The sequence below is a fragment of the Ylistrum balloti genome, unplaced genomic scaffold (genome assembly GCF_031769215.1).
Source record: "Ylistrum balloti isolate Yb309-2 unplaced genomic scaffold, AGI_CSIRO_Ybal_v1 Utg370090, whole genome shotgun sequence".
In the NCBI taxonomy this organism is placed as follows: Eukaryota; Metazoa; Mollusca; class Bivalvia; order Pectinida; family Pectinidae; genus Ylistrum; species Ylistrum balloti.
In genome coordinates, this window is record NW_026782122.1 from 178,235 (window position 1) to 196,973 (window position 18,739).

Consider the following 18,739-nt stretch of genomic DNA (forward strand, 5'->3'; position numbering starts at 1 on the left):
TATGCTAGTTTGATTCATGATGTTAAGCAGATTCATATAAACATATATATCTATATATAGGTATATCCCCATTATATTTGCTACACCAAAAACATGGCATAATGTATCATTTGTTTATCATACTACTGTACAAACATATTTAGGGTAACACAAACTCGTCTTATCATTACACCATAAATATAAAGCATAAAGTATCGCAAAAAAGCATGATTTTCTGACTATTACCTCAATTTGTGGCAATGTAATGATCAATGTTTTTATCTAGATACTGTTATGTAGTGGTTACAACATGTTGGGGATTTTGATTTGGTAGGGTTTGGTTATGCCTTCATAATCATTGAAATGAAGCAGTCATATATATATAGCTTGATAAATGGAAACTCCATTATACAAGAACAACAACAGAATGGCCTTATACAGGAGTTAAAAACCATTCACTTGTTATCAAGTAAATTCACCCATGTAAAATTTAAATTATTTGTATATGTCATTAGTGTGATACAGTTTGGAGCATTTTTCATTAGCTTTGCTAGTCAGAAATCCATTGTGATGTCATAATATATAATGATAATAAACTTGATTTATTCTACAACGATTGCGAAACAAGTTTTTCGAACTTTTATCAATCACTCTTGTTGGCCCAGATGAAAGTGCGCGAGGGGTCTTAATGTGGGAGGAAACTGGAGTATCTGAGGAAATGCGGTCAGGCAGGTGACCCCATACCTTTTCATATCCATTCCAAGGATCTAACCCCAGATGGCTAGGTGACAGGAAAGCGCATTACTTGTTCAACCCCGTTAGTGGTATATACTAATATAGACAAAGAAATTACCACTTGGAAATGGTCTAATAAATTGACTGCCTCCATTTGATTTTGTGCGCTACATATTTTCTTTGAAACCAATCAAAATGTGAGTTTTATGAAACATGTGATAAACATGTATCTTAAGTTTGTTTTCATTTCATATGCACCATTTAAAATTCCCCTGTAAATGTCATTTACCATATTTTGACATCACAGTTTCTGACTTCATTGATAAAACATTGTCTTGCTTTGTTCTTGCTCTAGAAACAATGTTTAAAACAAAAAGAAAAATCCCAATACGAAATCGAAATATCCAAACACAAACATTCGCAGATTTTATGAAATTACCTGCAGGAATGCTGTATTTATGTGACAATAAATCTATACTGGTAACAAGCCAACTGATATATATTACAGTTTAGAAAATGCCAACATAAAACATCGCTATGCACTGAACTACTTTCAGATGGCATTAATGGGCCTATGAATGCCAACAGAGTAAGAGCTAATTCACCCTCATCTAGTTGGCATTCATAATGCCCATTAATGCCAACCAAACAATCAGATTAATGCTTACTTTCATCGTTTTCAATTTTCCTCCTAGTGTAATGCAATGCAAGGCAATCTCAAATTGTTTTACTTGCAATAGTCTTGAGCTGTTGAAGTTCATGAGCTGGCAATACACAAATAACTATGGAAAGGTTACATGTCAACAATTCCATACAATGGTAAATGTGAATTACTTGCAACAAGTTATTGCACTTTGATGTGATAAAGAAGATGAACACCAAGGAATTGTGTGAAATGATTTCCAGATTTATGGCTTTACTCAAGTGACACAAGTCTATGTTAAGAAAAACATGTTTTCTCTTTCATTAAATCTATTTAAATATGACCAATTCATCTACATGCTGTGATACTGATATAAAGAATTAAAAACTTCAACCACATTTCAATATATGAGCTATTAAAAATATCACCGGTAAAGACATATCAATTCATTATATCAAAAATCAACTCTCAATTATTAAAAATAATTAAATCCTGAATTAAATGATTAAAATAAATTCTGAAAAAACATTTAAGCTGAAAACTTATTTCATGGTCAGTAAGAGATACTTACTGTTGTACAAAAACACCTACATGTCAAGACAAAGACACACAAATGAGCACAGGTAAGACAAATCTTTAAATACAACTACAAAGAAATCAAGCATTAAAAAGACATGTTTGAAATATCAAGTTCACAAAACAAAATAATTTTTACAAAATACTTATGGTATATATTTTCTACTATTCTAATGCTTTGACCTAAGACAGGAATCATTTTGTAATAGATTTGTCTGTTGAGCGTTGGCCTACATAACTTCAGGTGACCATCCGAGGTATGGGATTTAAGGTTTCCCACCTGTGACACTTTGTGGACCCGTCTGTACTGATATGGTTATGTCCTTGAGCAATTAAGGCACTTTACCATATTTTGTCTTGATGGCATGTGATGGGCCTCTCCTATATTATTCAGTGTGGTAATACTTAGCATGTGATCAGCTACTACGAGGAGAAACAGCCTTCAAATGGCTAATTTTTCAGCAAATTTACAAGCAAACATTTAATAATTAATTTCAAATTATGATTATGTTATATTCTTGGGAATGTAACAACATTTGAACAATTTGAATAAAAACAATGCAGATTAAAAATTGTTACATATCATAATGGAAATTAGATTATCATACATAAATCATTACCCATTTTAACTGATTTGAACAGGGCACCTTTGGGTCTATGTAAAATACATGTCTTGGTCAATCGTTCATAGCAACTACATCGATATTCCATGGTCAGTGTACATATTTCAAGAGGACATTTGAGCAGGTCTTTTAGAGACTATTTAGCAATGATCCAGAGCCATCATTTTAGAAAAAACAAAGAGGCATACATGCCTTGACAGTCACCTGAGATAAGCAATGTTAATTGTAAAGATTAAAGGGTATAAGTAGCTTTTAAGTGTCATGAAACAGAAATGGTGACATTGATGACAGTATACCAGTGTCAATACATGTATATCATCAACACTGTCATCATATACTAATAAATCTTATGAAGTTATTTCCAGCAGGAAATAAACAATGTTATTCTCAAAAATGCTACTTTTCTATAAACATTACAGTAAAGTTAACCTCTTCCCCATTTAATATTTAAAGCACCTTAAGCTGCTTCCATCCATGAAAAGCATTTGATTCTACCATATCTGGGTGTTGAGAAGAAGAGTTTTGAAATTCACTTCAATCTAATCTCTTTTGGCCCTGCCCATCAGCCCTTGGGGGTCAGATAGCATCTGTATGGGCATACCATCAAACTATCATACTTCGCCCATAATTCTTACCAAGTTTCGAGTGCTTTCAATGATTATTAAAAAAATTATGCTCAAAAATCCATTTTGCCTATTTAAACTAAAGTTAAAATTTATACCCCTCCCCACGGGGAAATGTGAGACCCTGGGGCCATGAAATTCTAAATTTAGTAAAGCACCTTAAGATGCTTCCATTGATGAAGAACATTTGATTATGTTTTATCTGGGTGTTATGGAAAATTTTTTGAAATCTGAATTAATTTGACCACTTTTGGTCCCCCCATCAGGCCCCTCTGGGGTGGGGACTGTATAATTCACTACTTTGATTCCTCTTTGGCAAGGAAAGGTTTCTGCAAAATTTGATTGAAATTGGTTCAGGGGTTTTTGAGAAGAAGTTGAAAATGTTAAATTAATTATCGATGCACATTGAAATAGGTCACCCAAAAGAGTCTCAGGTGACCTAAATAGATGTGAACTTTTTTGTCTGCAGTATAACTGAAACCTATCAAAGTCAAATGTTACCGAGTCATATCTAAGGCACTTTATCTCAACACTTTTATATAAATATTTAATTCAGGGAAATAAGTGAACATCAAATTGTTTAAAACATGAATTTAACATGCAAACCAAGCTCAGACCTACAAATTAGTCATTTTTTTAAAAAGTAATTCATCAAATATGATGAACAGTAATTAATATCATAGTATTATTCTCAGCATGAATTTTATTCTAAAGGAGAAATGATATCTCAAATAGAATTCAGGATGGAGTAAAATTTGCTGCAGCTGCTGATAAATTATAGAATCTAATTAGCATTTTTGTGGAAAGTAAAAATATGTTTTCATGATAATTGAAAATGGAAACAAAGTTGAAAATCTAAATGATATAGCTAGGGTAATAAAACGAAAGATATTTCAATCGAAGTATTACAGGAGTAATGCTTTTTCTGTGTTAACTTGAATTTTTTTAAAAAAAAATGTTTTGTGAAATGATGATAAAGACACAAATGAGGCGAGTTACATTTGACATGGGAAAAGTAAGTAACACACAATTAGTTACAAAACTTACAACTAAGGAAAATAATATCGTTTTTTTAACAAAACTTCATAACATATGTTTAATAACAATCTACCAATTTTCTTAACACAATGAATGTATCCCTGAATTTGTCATAAATGCAATATAAGATTGTATGAAATCTCAAAGAGATTAACTCTGATACATACAATATACAACCATATAAATACTTCATCTCCATACAATACATTAATATCAACTATTTACATACAAAATTATTTCAAGACAAAAAATGGTTTTCAAAATTAAATAAAATTTTCCGACATATAATGTATTTTAGGTATTAAGTACAGCATATGTTAGAAATCAAACATCAGTAAAATCATCTTTAAATGTTTCAATGCTACATATAGATACATAAACATCAAATATTTCACCGGTAAGTAAATTACACTGCCAGTAACGATAACTGTTTCACCGGTAAAATATACTGTCAGTAACGATAACTGTTTCACCGGTAAAATATACTGTCAGTAACGATAACTGTTTCACCGGTAAAATATACTGTCAGTAACGATAACTGTTTCAACGGTAAAATATACTGTCAGTAACGATAACTGTTTCACCGGTAAAATATACTGTCAGTAACGATAACTGTTTCACCGGTAAAATATACTGTCAGTAACGATAACTGTTTCACCGGTAAAATACACTGTCAGTAACGATAACTGTTTCATCGGTAAAATATACTGTCAGTAACGATAACTGTTTCACCGGTAAAATATACTGTCACTAACGATAACTGTTTCACCGGTAAATTACACTGCCAGTAACGATAACTGTTTCACCGGTAAAATACACTGTCAGTAACGATAACTGTTTCACCGGTAAAATATACTGTCAGTAACGATAACTGTTTCACCGGTAAAATATACTGTCAGTAACGATAACTGTTTCAACGGTAAAATATACTGCCAGTAACGATAACTGTTTCACCGGTAAAATATACTGTCAGTAACGATAACTGTTTCACCGGTAAAATATACTGTCAGTAACGATAACTGTTTCAACGGTAAAATATACTGTCAGTAACGATAACTGTTTCACCGGTAAAATATACTGTCAGTAACGATAACTGTTTCACAGGTAAAATATACTGTCAGTAACGATAACTGTTTCACCGGTAAAATATAATGTCAGTAATGATAACTGTCTCACCGGTAAAATATACTGTCAGTAATGATAACTGTTTCACCGGTAAAATATACTGTCACTTATGATAACTGTTTCACCGGTAAAATATACTGTCAGTAATGATAACTGTTTCACCGGTAAAATATACTGTCACTAATGATAACTGTTTCACCGGTAAAATATACTGTCACTAATGATAACTGTTTCACTGGTAAAATATACTGTCAGTAACGATAACTGTTTCACCGTTAAAATATATTGTCAGTAATGATAACTGTTTCAATGGTAAAATATACTGTCAGTAATGATAACTGTTTCACCGGTAAAATATATTGTCAGTAATGATAACTGTTTCACTGGTAAAATATATTGTCAGTAACGATAACTGTTTCACCGTTAAAATATATTGTCAGTAATGATAACTGTTTCAATGGTAAAATATACTGTCAGTAATGATAACTGTTTCACCGGTAAAATATATTGTCAGTAATGATAACTGTTTCACCGTTAAAATATATTGTCAGTAATGATAACTGTTTCACCGGTAAAATATATTGTCGGTAATGATAACTGTTTCACCGGTAAAATATACTGTCACTAATGATAACTGTTTCACCGGTAAAATATATTGTCGGTAATGATAACTGTTTCACCGGTAAAATATACTGTCACTAATGATAACTGTTTCACCGGTAAAATATATTGTCAGTAATGATAACTGTTTCACTGGTAAAATATACTGTCAGTAACGATAACTGTTTCACCGGTAAAATATACTGTCACTAATGATAACTGTTTCACCGGTAAGTAAAATATACTTAATACAACAATCACTATTTCACTGGTAAACAAAATATGATGTCAGTTATGATAAATATTTTGCTGATAAGTAAACAATTCTGTGTGAAATTAGATGTATTATGGTGTGGAAACAGATAATTTGAGATTTTCCTTGAATTAAAGGACATGTTTGATATATACAGGTGAAGCAGATTGGTTATGAAAAAAACACCCTAATGTGTATCTATATATTTCTATATATATACGTACAGCTTATATAATACACAACTATGAACAAAACAGTCACAGTAACAAATAACTCACATTTCAGCTAATTCCAACTTGGAATGATTTCATAACAGGAGACATGTGTGGACACAAAGGAAATTTCGTTTCCTGTAAAGCTAGTTTTTGATATATAGACACAGTTTCAAGACTGCCTAAATATTAATTTCCAACACAATTCAAAAGTATCATCATAAAAAATATGAAGCCCACATAGTCCCCCTAACATGCCGACCAATTTTAGTTACAATTGGGTAAATACAAATCTAAACTTTATTTCTTTTACAACAACTGCGAAACAAGTTACTTCAACTTATACTTATTACTATTGTTGGCCCGGATTTAAGTGTGCTAAGGGTCTTATTGTTGGAGGAAACCAGAGTACCCGGGGAAAATCCACTTGTAGGGCAGAAGACCCCTTACTTTTTCACGTCCATTCACGGAATTGAACCCCAGACGACTAGGTGAAAGGCGAGTGCATTACCGCTGCACCACATGACCACCAAGTGATCGCAATGTTGTAATCTAATGAATAGAATTATTATCAATGGCCACAATGAGAAACTTTGTACTGAAGACAACTTTCACTACAGGTAAGTAAATGCTACTATCAACAATTATTGATTCACTTGAATGTATTACCTTCATTAAGCATGTATCCTATAATAACCAGGCTTTTAATTCAACAAGGAAAATATAGTCAATTATTAAACAACAGATCTAAATTGAATCCCTATACAGATTTTATCATATAACAGACATGTAAAATATTAGTCAAAATTTCAAGCTGGTAATTTTCATGGTCAAAATCATCTTGTTTTTATTTTTAAAACAATCAAATAATATTTTAACAAATAAAATTTTACAATGTGGATGTAAAAGGACATTTTTTACACACATCTCGTTACCAGTTATTTTCTCAGGCTAAATGTTCGTGATCAGTTTAAATGTACAGTGAATTAGCAATTGGCTAATAGGATATGTCATTTAGGTTCCAGAATTTATATATGCAAGAAAATCTATTAAATATATTGTTTTGTTTATACCTAGCTTTAGAAAGATGAAAAGAAAGAAAAATAATTTTTTCAAACTTATACTTTTTTGTCTCTCATGTTCTTTAAGCCACTGTTTGAGATGGCCCCCTGGGCTTTTCGGAGAAACACACTTTCTATCCAGTTTACCATAACAAACTCTGGAGATTAAAACATTTAGTTCGGTGTTGACACAAAAGAAAATGTAACATGAAATATGTTTAAGGAACATACCAGCAACATATCATGCCACTAGGGGTTTTAGTTCATGAGATGAAGTCATTTAAAGGTTTTAACAAATTTGACCTCTGTGACCTAGAATATATGTCAAGGTCACTTCTTTTCACAAATTTTGTTGAGCTACATCCTAGAAACCTAGCAGCCAAATATCAAAACATTTGGCTCATTGGTTCGTGAGAAGAAGTTGTTTAAAGAAAATGTTCAGGCCAGGTGAGCTTAGTATTATATAAAAAACAAAATCAATGAAAATAGGAGAGGCCCAAGGGCCTTAACGGTCACCTGAGTTACAATGTTTCTTGTAACATGTCATAGAAGAAATGATTTTGTTAAAAAAAGTAAGATAACTTTAACTACATTGTGCACATTTACAGCTGTCCCATACTAAGGCTTCTAACTAAGTTTGAATTAAATGATATTACACTCAAAAACTGAACTCTTCCATCCAGGAACAGTAGAACATTTAAAAAAAATTTTCAATCTTGAAATTTATAAACATGAAAATTAAATTCAAGATTGAAAATAATACATTAAATGTCTCTTCACAGTAAATTCTTTTCAATATTTGAATAGTAAAACTTTTTATTATGATTATCAATTTCTTTTCATTTTTTCCATTGAATATCATTCAAATTTCATTAATGTGACAGAAGTTTTCATGTTCATAAATGTGAACATGATAAAGGGAATATCTTAAATATCAAAAACTATATCACATATATTTGAAACAATCTAAGTTTAAAATCAATTTGGATTATCACTTGAAAAATGAATATGTTTTTCAGCAATTTTTACAAATTTGCAACAGAATTTTCAACATATCTGTGAATAATCATATTGTACAATTTATATGAATACAAAATCAGACAATTATGTTGTGGTTACATTAAACAAGATTGATAAGTTACTCCAATACATATATATACATGTGGGTATATGATTTTTGATAGATGCATTTTTTTGTTAAAAAAACCTACATACCTTACATCAAGCATTTTGGATTGTGTCAACTCCTGTTTGAATTGAGATTATAATAATGGTACATCATCGCACAGAAAATATCTCCTCAACACACAGGAAGGTCAAAAATTTCTCTAACAAGTGGTAATACATTGGAAAAGTTGTCAGAAAGATCGAAGACTTTCTTCCGTAAATTGTCACTGAACTCCTCCACAATTTGTCGTAAATCAGATATAAGTACAAGCAACGATGGAAAAATTTTGATGTTTTTCGGATGATTATGTTTTAACTCAATGCGCAGAGCCTGCAGTAAGTCCATCTGCATGTTTTCTAAGTGTTTCACGTCAGCGATGTCTGGAGTTTCTGAAAACAGAATATACAGAATGTTTCAGAAGTGATGATTAACAGTATGACTATGTATCCTACATTTCACAGGGCTGGAAAAACCTCATGAATGAATAATGCCAATACCATCTTGTCCTCTGGTCATAATTTTAAACAAGCCAAGGTACTAAAATGTTACCTGATAAATCTCGACAAAATTGAACCTACAAAGAGCTGTAACACTGTAGGTGAAATCTGATTGGCCCCATCGTTAATCTTATCAGAGATTTTAATGATATAAGGCTACAAACCAAATTTCATTAATAATCTGTCCCTATTTACCGTAATTATTATGTTTCCAGTCCAATGCAACAAGTGGCTCATAGGGCCTGTATTATTCACTTGGATCTTTAAGCCCAGCAATGTTATATAAGCCTCAAATATTTCCAAATTAATGCTCGGTCAATTATCCTCCTTGGTTGGGGCAAAACCAATGTGTAGATTATTATATCATCACTGTCTTTCTCGTTTGATTCCCAGTAAGTTTATTTGGTTACTGGTTGGTATCTCAACTATATACCAGATACTAGAGGGATCTTGGTGCCCACCATTGTTTGATCTTGCTTTTTGAAAGTTGGATCTTTTCCCTTCTTTTCTCTTCTCTGTTGTAGCTCTTAATGATAAGAAATTAAAATTGAAATAGCGATGATAATCTTCATTTTCCACATTCAAAATGGTTGTCTGGAAGCCATTTTGTTTCTTCTGATCAGTTCCAAAATCAAACAGGCACAAGTAGAGACCAAAGAGAACATACATATGAAATTTGAAAGAGATCCATCAAGTTCTTCTCAGGAAATAGCGATAAAAACTTTTCAAAGTCAAATCCAAGATGGCTGCCTTTCGGCCATTTGGTTTTTCTGATCAGTGCCAAAATTACATGGGCACAACTGGGCACACCTAGAGACCAAGGGAAATCTACATATGAAATTTGAGAAAGATCCATCTCTTACTTTTCAAGAAATAACAAAACAAAAATTGTTTATGGATGGCGGACGACGGAAGGACGGACGGATGGACCAGAGATGCAGAGTGATTTGATGATGATGAATAGCTGATTTCACTTGTATACAGCCAATGGGTTATGTTACCTGTGTAATATTACCTGTAGAAAAGGTATACAGGTGTCTCCAAGGTAGTGAGTATACATAAAATACATGAAGAGTGTTTGTCTTATGTAGTGTCTGTGTTTATGTGTTAAATGTACATGTTTTGGTGTGTCAGGTGTCCAGAGCAATGATTGGGTGCTGTTGTGTACCTTAGACTGAGTTCCCGTTTTCATTGGATGTAGGTAAGAGTGTATACATGTTTTGCATGTCCCTTCCATGCACTCAGGAGACTCGGACGAACTTACAGGGATGTACATTTCTTACGGCATCTTATGGTCATTAATCGCAAAAATGCCTTTGCAGTGTGGATAATACCCAGCTGTGTTGGGGTAAGTATGTCCTTACTTAACATCATTCCTGAAGTTACCTTTTTAAATGTTTATGAAGTATATTACCATATTCTGACCAATCAGAAGATTATGAAATATGGATAATGTGAAAACTAAAATAGAGGTCAATGCCTTTGCTAGAATTTGAGGTTGGGACTTCTGACTTACTGTAATCATACCTTCAACCAAATGAGCAAAAGAGAACCTCATTTTAGCAGTGTTGTGTTTTGCAGCTTGTTTTGCCGGGGTGATGCGTACTTACAAAAATGGTTGTAAAAATAATTTGTCTTTGATGGTAAAAGGAGTATTGGTTATAATCAGCAAAAGATTTACAGAGCTGACTGACGATCGGAGGAAAGACAATCAAGGTAGATAGAAGATATGATTACATTTATGAAACTGCTCCACTGAAACTGACAAAGGACGAGAAAAAACAAAATACTGGAAACTATTTTAGTCAACATACCTGCAATGAGCACCACAGCACAGAACAGGGCTAGCTCACCCCTCTGTAACTGAAGTTTTGTTATTCTGTCAGCTACTCGGAGATGGTGGCTTAGTAATAGAGAGGCCTCCGTACAGGAATGGACTGCTGACCGATGAATTGACATATCTCCCTGAGATTCTCGCAGGGTTACACTGTCACAATCTGCAATGTCATGCATCTGTAACACAGAAATCCTCATATGGATTACAGTCAACATCAGTAACAATGTTTTATGGATATCCAAGTCATCAATCTTCTCTTAAATATCGTCTTTTTTATCTTATATACGAGGAAGAATTTTACGCAAGACCTTTTTGTAATATTCACAAATAAATCTGCATCATTTCCAATACATGGCAACAGTCTTTAAAAGAAAGTCATATTCAAACCATTACATATATATGTTAAGGAAAACACCATTTGACCCAGAGCTCCAGGGCGGAGACAGTAGGATCATCACGTCTACAACCAGGTACTAGACATTTCAACATCACATGTCAAACACAAGATTGCCATCAAAGTGTTACACATTCACTAACAAGAGGTCAAAGGGTCGTAATGGTTACCTGAGTTACAATGCAATACGTCATAGAAATAATCTTGTTTCTAAAACATTGTTACATATAATGCAAATGTAAAATGTGCTTGACATTAACTGCAATCCCATGCTAAGTCTTTTAAACAAGCTTAAATTAAAAGAAATTGCACTCAAAAAATGTAATTTTCTTTATAAATCTCTTCCTTTCATAACCAGTATTTAGTTATATCTATAATATATGGGTATTGAGAATATCTTTGAAATTTGAGACAATATGGGAACTGAGAATATCTTTGAGACTTGAGACAATGTAACTCCTTTTGGCCTCACCCACCAGCCCCTTGAGGGGTACAGCCTGGATCAGTATGTGCATATCATTACAAAGTAATCTTACATTAATAATTTTAACCAAGTTTAAACTTTTTCCGACAGAAAATGAACAAACTATTCTCAAAAATGTGATTTTTCTACATAAATTGTAATGAACTTTATCCTCACCCCAGGGGAAAATATGAGATCCTGGGGTCACAAAATTTACAATTTTTTTTTAAATCAGCATAAGAGGAGCATTTGGTTCTACCATATCTGGGTAATGATAAGAATATCTTTGACACAATGGATGACCTTTTCCCTTGCTTTACAATTAGGTTAAAATATGCATCAATCTGAAGTCATTGTGCCTGAACAAAATGGTAAAAAGTTTGGAAAAATAATCATCTTGCACAATATTCTAATTGCAAAAGGTAAATTTGGATTGATATGGCTGGGATTTAAACTTTATATTCGTAGTTTGAAGCCACACAAAAATTCCTGGAAAACTGAGTATGTATGGACATGCAGACAGGAGAGTAACACTATATGCCCCCTACTTCATGATAGGGGCATAATGAAAGTGCTGCATATGTTCAATATATGTGATTGACAGTTGTAACGGTTCATAGTGCTATAATTTGACTGCATGTGTATAGCAGGGCTCTCGATCTGCCAGATTTGGGGCCGAATTCCCAATGCAAAATAGTATCTTTATTCCCAATTTAGACCCGAAGTTTTCCCAATTCTAAGGAAAACACCATTATTTTCCCCAATTCTAAGGGCCCCCGAGCCCCAGCCCCAAAATGGGGTGTGAGAGCCCTGTATAGTCTCAACTCACCATGATTACTGAGACAGCCAATGTGCCCTGTTTCATGAGGCTGATCTGGTCGTTTAGAGGTAGACATGTGAAGCCAGGGATTCTTTTGGCAAACTTAACAGAAGCCTGCATCAGAGGGACAATCATTTTCTGGTAGCAGGTAAAAACACCTTGGTTATGGAAATCTTCTGATGTCATCAAGTTCACTATGTCAGTTTTGTTGTCAAATTTGGTTGTGACTTTCTGAAAATGGTAAGAAAGATTGAATTGAATATTATTTCAGTGTGTGTGTACCTCATTACTGACAGCGTCATTTATCAACACCTGTATAGAATCAATAACTGAGGCAATGCGCCATCTAATGAAACTTATTTACAGCTCATTATAATATCCACCTCATTATAATATCCACCCCATGAAAATATACACCTCATTATAATATTCACCTCATTATAATATCTACCTCATTATAACATCCACCTCATGAAAATATTCACCTCATTATAATATTCATCTCATTATAATATCCACCTCATTATAATACCCACCTAATTAAAATATTCACCTCATTATAATATCCACCGCATTATAATATCTACCTCATTATAATATCCACCTCATTATAATATCTACCTCATTATAATATCCACCTCATGAAAATATACACCTCATTATAATATCCACCTCATTATAATATCTACCTCATTATAACATCCACCTCATGAAAATATACACCTCATTATAATATTCACCTCATTATAATATCTACCTCATCATAATACCCAACTCATGATAATATCTACCTTATTATAATATCCACTGCATTATAGTACCCACCTCATTAAAATATTCACCTCATTATAATATTCATCTCATTATAATATCCACCTCATTATAATATCTACCTCATCATAATATCCTCCTCATTTTAATATCTATATCATTATAATATCCTCCTCATCAAATATCCACCCCTTTTAATATCCTGTGAATCTTTGATGAATGCAATGACACCTGACGATGCATTATTCCTGTAAATCAGTTTTCAGTGGGTCACATAGATAAATTAGTGGTGTGACAGATATATAACATATAAACACAGAAACTGGGCCTTCTCAAAATGATAGCTAGAATAATTGACATAATTGCGCTTCTTAATTTTCCATATATGTTAATTGGATGTAAATGATCAAAATAACCCCTTTTACAAGACATATCTCTAAAACGACTATTCAGGTACAAACACCCAGTGACCCTGACCGTTTCCGGGAAATAATTACCAAACAAACTGCCAAGGTGAAAGGTTTATTGCTTCATGAATAGCCAGTCAGGGTCATTTGAATTTGGGTATTCTTGCCGGTAAATATCTCACTGAACAACATGCAGGAGATCTGCCACATGCTGTCCAAAGCAAACTAAGTTGTAGTGTTGGGGAAGGACACCTCAAAGACAATTAACATAAGATAATGGTCTGTGATCTCAGCTTCCTGTGATGTAAACCATCACGAGAATGAACCAGGAAATCATCAAATATTTTCAGGTCATGGTCTTAGTTTTTCCCCGGAGGTCGTAAAGTTTGATGTTCTACCGATATCTAACCCTGGTCTAAGTTTTTCCCCGGAGGTCGTGAAGTTTGATGTTCTACCGATATCTAATCCCGGTCTAAGATCTTCCCCAGAGGTCGTAAAGTTTGATGTTATACCGATATCTAACCCCAGTCTAAGATCTTCCCCTGAGGTCATAAAGTTTGATGTTCTACAGATATCTAACCCCGGTCTGAGATCTTTCCCTGAGGTCGTAAAGTTTGATGTTCTACCGATATCTAACCCTGGTCTAAGATCTTCCCCTGAGGTCGTAAAGTTTGATGTTCTACCGATATCTAACTCCGGTCTAAGATCTTCCCCTGAGGTCGTAAAGTTTGATGTTCTACCGATATCTAACCCCGGTCTGAGATCTTTCCCTGAGGTCATAAAGATTGATGTTCTACCAATATCTAACCCCGGTCTAAGATCTTTCCCTGAGGTTGTAAAGTTTGATGTTCTACAGATATCTAACCCCGGTCTGAGATCTTTCCCTGAGGTTGTAAAGTCTGATGTTCTACCAATATCTAACCCTGGTCTAAGATCTTCCCCGGAGGTCGTAAAGTCTGATGTTCTACCAATATCTAACCCTGGTCTAAGATCTTCCCCTGAGGTTGTAAAGTTTGATGTTCTACCGATATCTAACCCCGGTCTAAGATCTTTCCCTGAGGTCGTAAAGTTTGATGTTCTACCAATATCTTACCCTGGTCTAAGATCTTCCCCTGAGGTCGTAAAGTTTGATGTTCTACCGATATCTTACCCTGGTCTGAGATCTTTCCCTGAGGTCGTAAAGTTTGATGTTCTACCGATATCTAACCTCGGTCTGAGATCTTTCCCTAAGGTCGTAAAGTTTGATGTTGTACCGATATCTAACCCTGGTCTAAGATCTTCCCCTGAGGTCGTAAAGTTTAATGTTCTACCGATATCTTACCCTGGTCTAAGATCTTCCCCGGAGGTCGTAAAATTTGATGTTCTACCGATATCTAACCCCGGTCTAAGATCTTTCCCTGAGGTCGTAAAGTTTGATGTTCTACAGATATCTAACCCCGGTCTGAGATCTTTCCCTGAGGTTGTAAAGTCTGATGTTCTACCAATATCTAACCCTGGTCTAAGATCTTCCCTGGAGGTCGTAAAGTCTGATGTTCTACCAATATCTAATCCTGGTCTAAGATCTTCCCCTGAGGTCGTAAAGTTTGATGTTCTACCAATATCTAACCCTGGTCTAAGATCTTCCCCTGAGGTTGTAAAGTTTGATGTTCTACCGATATCTAACCCCGGTCTGAGATCTTTCCCTGAGGTCGTAAAGTTTGATGTTCTACCAATATCTAACCCCGTTCTAAGATCTTCCCCTGAGGTCGTAAAGTCTGATGTTCTACCAATATCTAACCCTGGTCTAAGATCTTCCCCTGAGGTCGTAAAGTTTGATGTTCTACCGATATCTAACCCCGGTCTAAGATCTTTCCCTGAGGTCGTAAAGTTTGATGTTCTACCAATATCTTACCCTGGTCTAAGATCTTCCCCTGAGGTCGTAAAGTTTGATGTTCTACCGATATCTTACCCTGGTCTGAGATCTTTCCCTGAGGTCGTAAAGTTTGATGTTCTACCAATATCTAACCCTGGTCTAAGATCTTCCCTGGAGGTCGTAAAGTCTGATGTTCTACCAATATCTAACCCTGGTCTAAGATCTTCCCCTGAGGTCGTAAAGTTTGATGTTCTACCAATATCTAACCCTGGTCTAAGATCTTCCCCTGAGGTTGTAAAGTTTGATGTTCTACCGATATCTAACCCCGGTCTGAGATCTTTCCCTGAGGTCGTAAAGTTTGATGTTCTACCAATATCTAACCCCGTTCTAAGATCTTCCCCTGAGGTCGTAAAGTCTGATGTTCTACCAATATCTAACCCTGGTCTAAGATCTTCCCCTGAGGTCGTAAAGTTTGATGTTCTACCGATATCTAACCCCGGTCTAAGATCTTTCCCTGAGGTCGTAAAGTTTGATGTTCTACCAATATCTTACCCTGGTCTAAGATCTTCCCCTGAGGTCGTAAAGTTTGATGTTCTACCGATATCTTACCCTGGTCTGAGATCTTTCCCTGAGGTCGTAAAGTTTGATGTTCTACCGATATCTAACCCCGGTCTGAGATCTTTCCCTAAGGTCGTAAAGTTTGATGTTGTACCGATATCTAACCCTGGTCTAAGATCTTCCCCTGAGGTCGTAAAGTCTGATGTTCTACCAATATCTAACCCTGGTCTAAGATCTTCCCCTGAGGTCGTAAAGTCTGATGTTCTACCGATATCTATCCCTGGTCTAAGATCTTCCCCTGAGGTCGTAAAGTCTGATGTTCAAAGCATGAAATATGGCAAAAACATGCTTTGGACCATAATTAGGCGGTATGTTTGTTTTTTTCAATATGGAAGGAGTTTTTCAGCTAAAATTAGCTATATTTGGTATACATAATTACTATGGTTTTTCTTTACTGATGTTCTGAATAAATATATACTCTCAGGGGTTTTATTTTTTTAATTCAAATTGGTTGTAAAGTGACTTTCTTGATTTTGTCAGTGAAACAATAAAAGACAAAAGCTTGTTATCAAAATGCATCATTACTTTGCATTTAGATTTTTTTTCTATTAGGCCACGTCCCTCTAGCCCCTGGGGGCAGAGGCCTACTGTTTATACAAAACTAATTTCCCTTCAATCAAGCATGCTTCAGACCAATTTTGGACAATATCCTGCCATTCCAGAAGAACATGATATATTTTAAAGAAATTGATAGATTTTCTCTATCGGGCCCTGCCCTTCAGGCCCTAGGGAGGCTAGACCCATCATTTATACAAAATTAGTTCTCCTCTTCCCAAGAATGCCTCAGACCAAATTTGAATAAAATCTGCTCAGTCATTCCTGAATAGCAATATATTGTAAAAGTTGACAGGCACCTAATGCTGCAATATCCCTATAGCTCACTTAGCCCTTCAGGCCAGGTGAGCGAAAAAGGAATTAATATTAACCATTTGTTATATCTCTTTTAATTGAATATAATTTCACTTTTGAGAAAGGATTACATTTTTCAAGTTTTAAAACTTCCACACCTAGAAAATGTTACATTTTCTACTCAGTGGTTGGGACATTTCAAGAGAATCACAATCCACTGAATTTCAGGATTTCAATTTGATAACGGCACCATAAATCTATCATTGTAATAAATGTTATAACCTTGGTAAGTGGCCTTCCTGATCAGGTACAGATTTAGAATTAATTACGTGGTTAACCAACATGGTGCTATGCAATGTATTGAAAGGTGACCCGACCTCTCACCTTATTCAATACGACCAATCCCCAGGAACAATACGCCATACAAACTGAAGAATACCGAGACGAAATGTTAACGACACCAAAAACCACTAAATCTTAAGCACTGAATGTCACTGAATTTTGCACAGGAGGACTTCAAAGAAACTTAATGCAGATCAATATGGTGCTGAACTCGCAAACACACAGAACAAGGTGACATTGTAAGTGTCTGACAGTTTGTTATAAAAAGTTATCCCTCTTGTCCGTCATTGTGGCAATCTGATGGCAGGCTGAGGCAGTATACACCTGAACTCTATACAGCAACTTTATGAATCCTGTCACCTGTCTTCTAAGTGATGTTATGGTGGCCTGATCTACTAATTCATTCCACGATCCCCCAAATTGCTCATGAATAAATTGTCCTCACAGTTAATGATTCAAACTTTGTATTTTTTTTGGCAGGTTAGCTTACAAATATCTATTAATGAAGAACTCCGTTTGAAGTATGTCTGTACCAACTTTCACGCCTTTTATCATGATTTGAATTTTTTTTTCAGTTTTTTCATCCCCTACATGGACTGTCAGTCAAACCTAAAAATATATGGAATAAACTATTTTTGAATATGTTTTACTTACCAGTTCTTTTCCATTTTTGTTCTTGTCAGTCATTAGGTTTGGTTCTCCAAAGAAATCTCTGAATGAAGCCTTTATATGATCTGACAAGGCCCTTAGCTCTACTATCCTCTGACAGCTGTTTTTTGAAAGTTCTTCTTTATCGGCAACAAGTTTCTCTCTTTCAACTTTTGGCATTCTTCCAAAACGCACCGCTGCCAATAACAAGAAAATGTGATGAAGATCATGTACAAATACACTGCTTGAAATGAACATACAAAACTCACATGCTGGTGTCAAACTGTTACCTTTATATCAGAAATTTTTTCTCATTTAAAAAAAAAAAAATAAATGTACCTAAGGCCAAAAGATGTTTAATACGTGCATTCTGAGCTATAAACTGATATGATAAAAATAACTAAAACTATAACAGCAATATTGGTGGACATTTTTCCAAGACCTCTCTGTTCTTGGTCAGATATGTCAGAAGCCAAGGTCAAAGATAACATTACCCCTTGCAGATGAAAGTCTTTACAAATCAATTGTTTGAGCTTAAAGTCCAAAACACCTCAAGAATTTATGATTTAGAATTTCCCTCAACATGTACAATTCACTTGTCATTA

At 34.6% G+C, this 18,739-nt stretch overlaps 1 protein-coding gene across 1 annotated transcript in view; it reads right to left on the reverse strand.

The window, feature by feature from the left end:
- Positions 1-8,768: 8,768 nt before the first annotated feature.
- The window catches only part of LOC132549916 (peroxisome proliferator-activated receptor delta-like), a 55,440-nt gene continuing 45,469 nt past the window's right edge, over positions 8,769-18,739 (reverse strand). The window contains exons 5-8 of the mRNA XM_060213903.1: positions 18,141-18,331; positions 12,657-12,878; positions 10,948-11,146; positions 8,769-9,025 (exon numbers count right to left, since the gene is read on the reverse strand). Of these exons, the coding sequence (XP_060069886.1) occupies positions 8,769-9,025; positions 10,948-11,146; positions 12,657-12,878; positions 18,141-18,331 (869 nt within the window). The remainder of the gene's footprint in view (positions 9,026-10,947; positions 11,147-12,656; positions 12,879-18,140; positions 18,332-18,739) is intronic.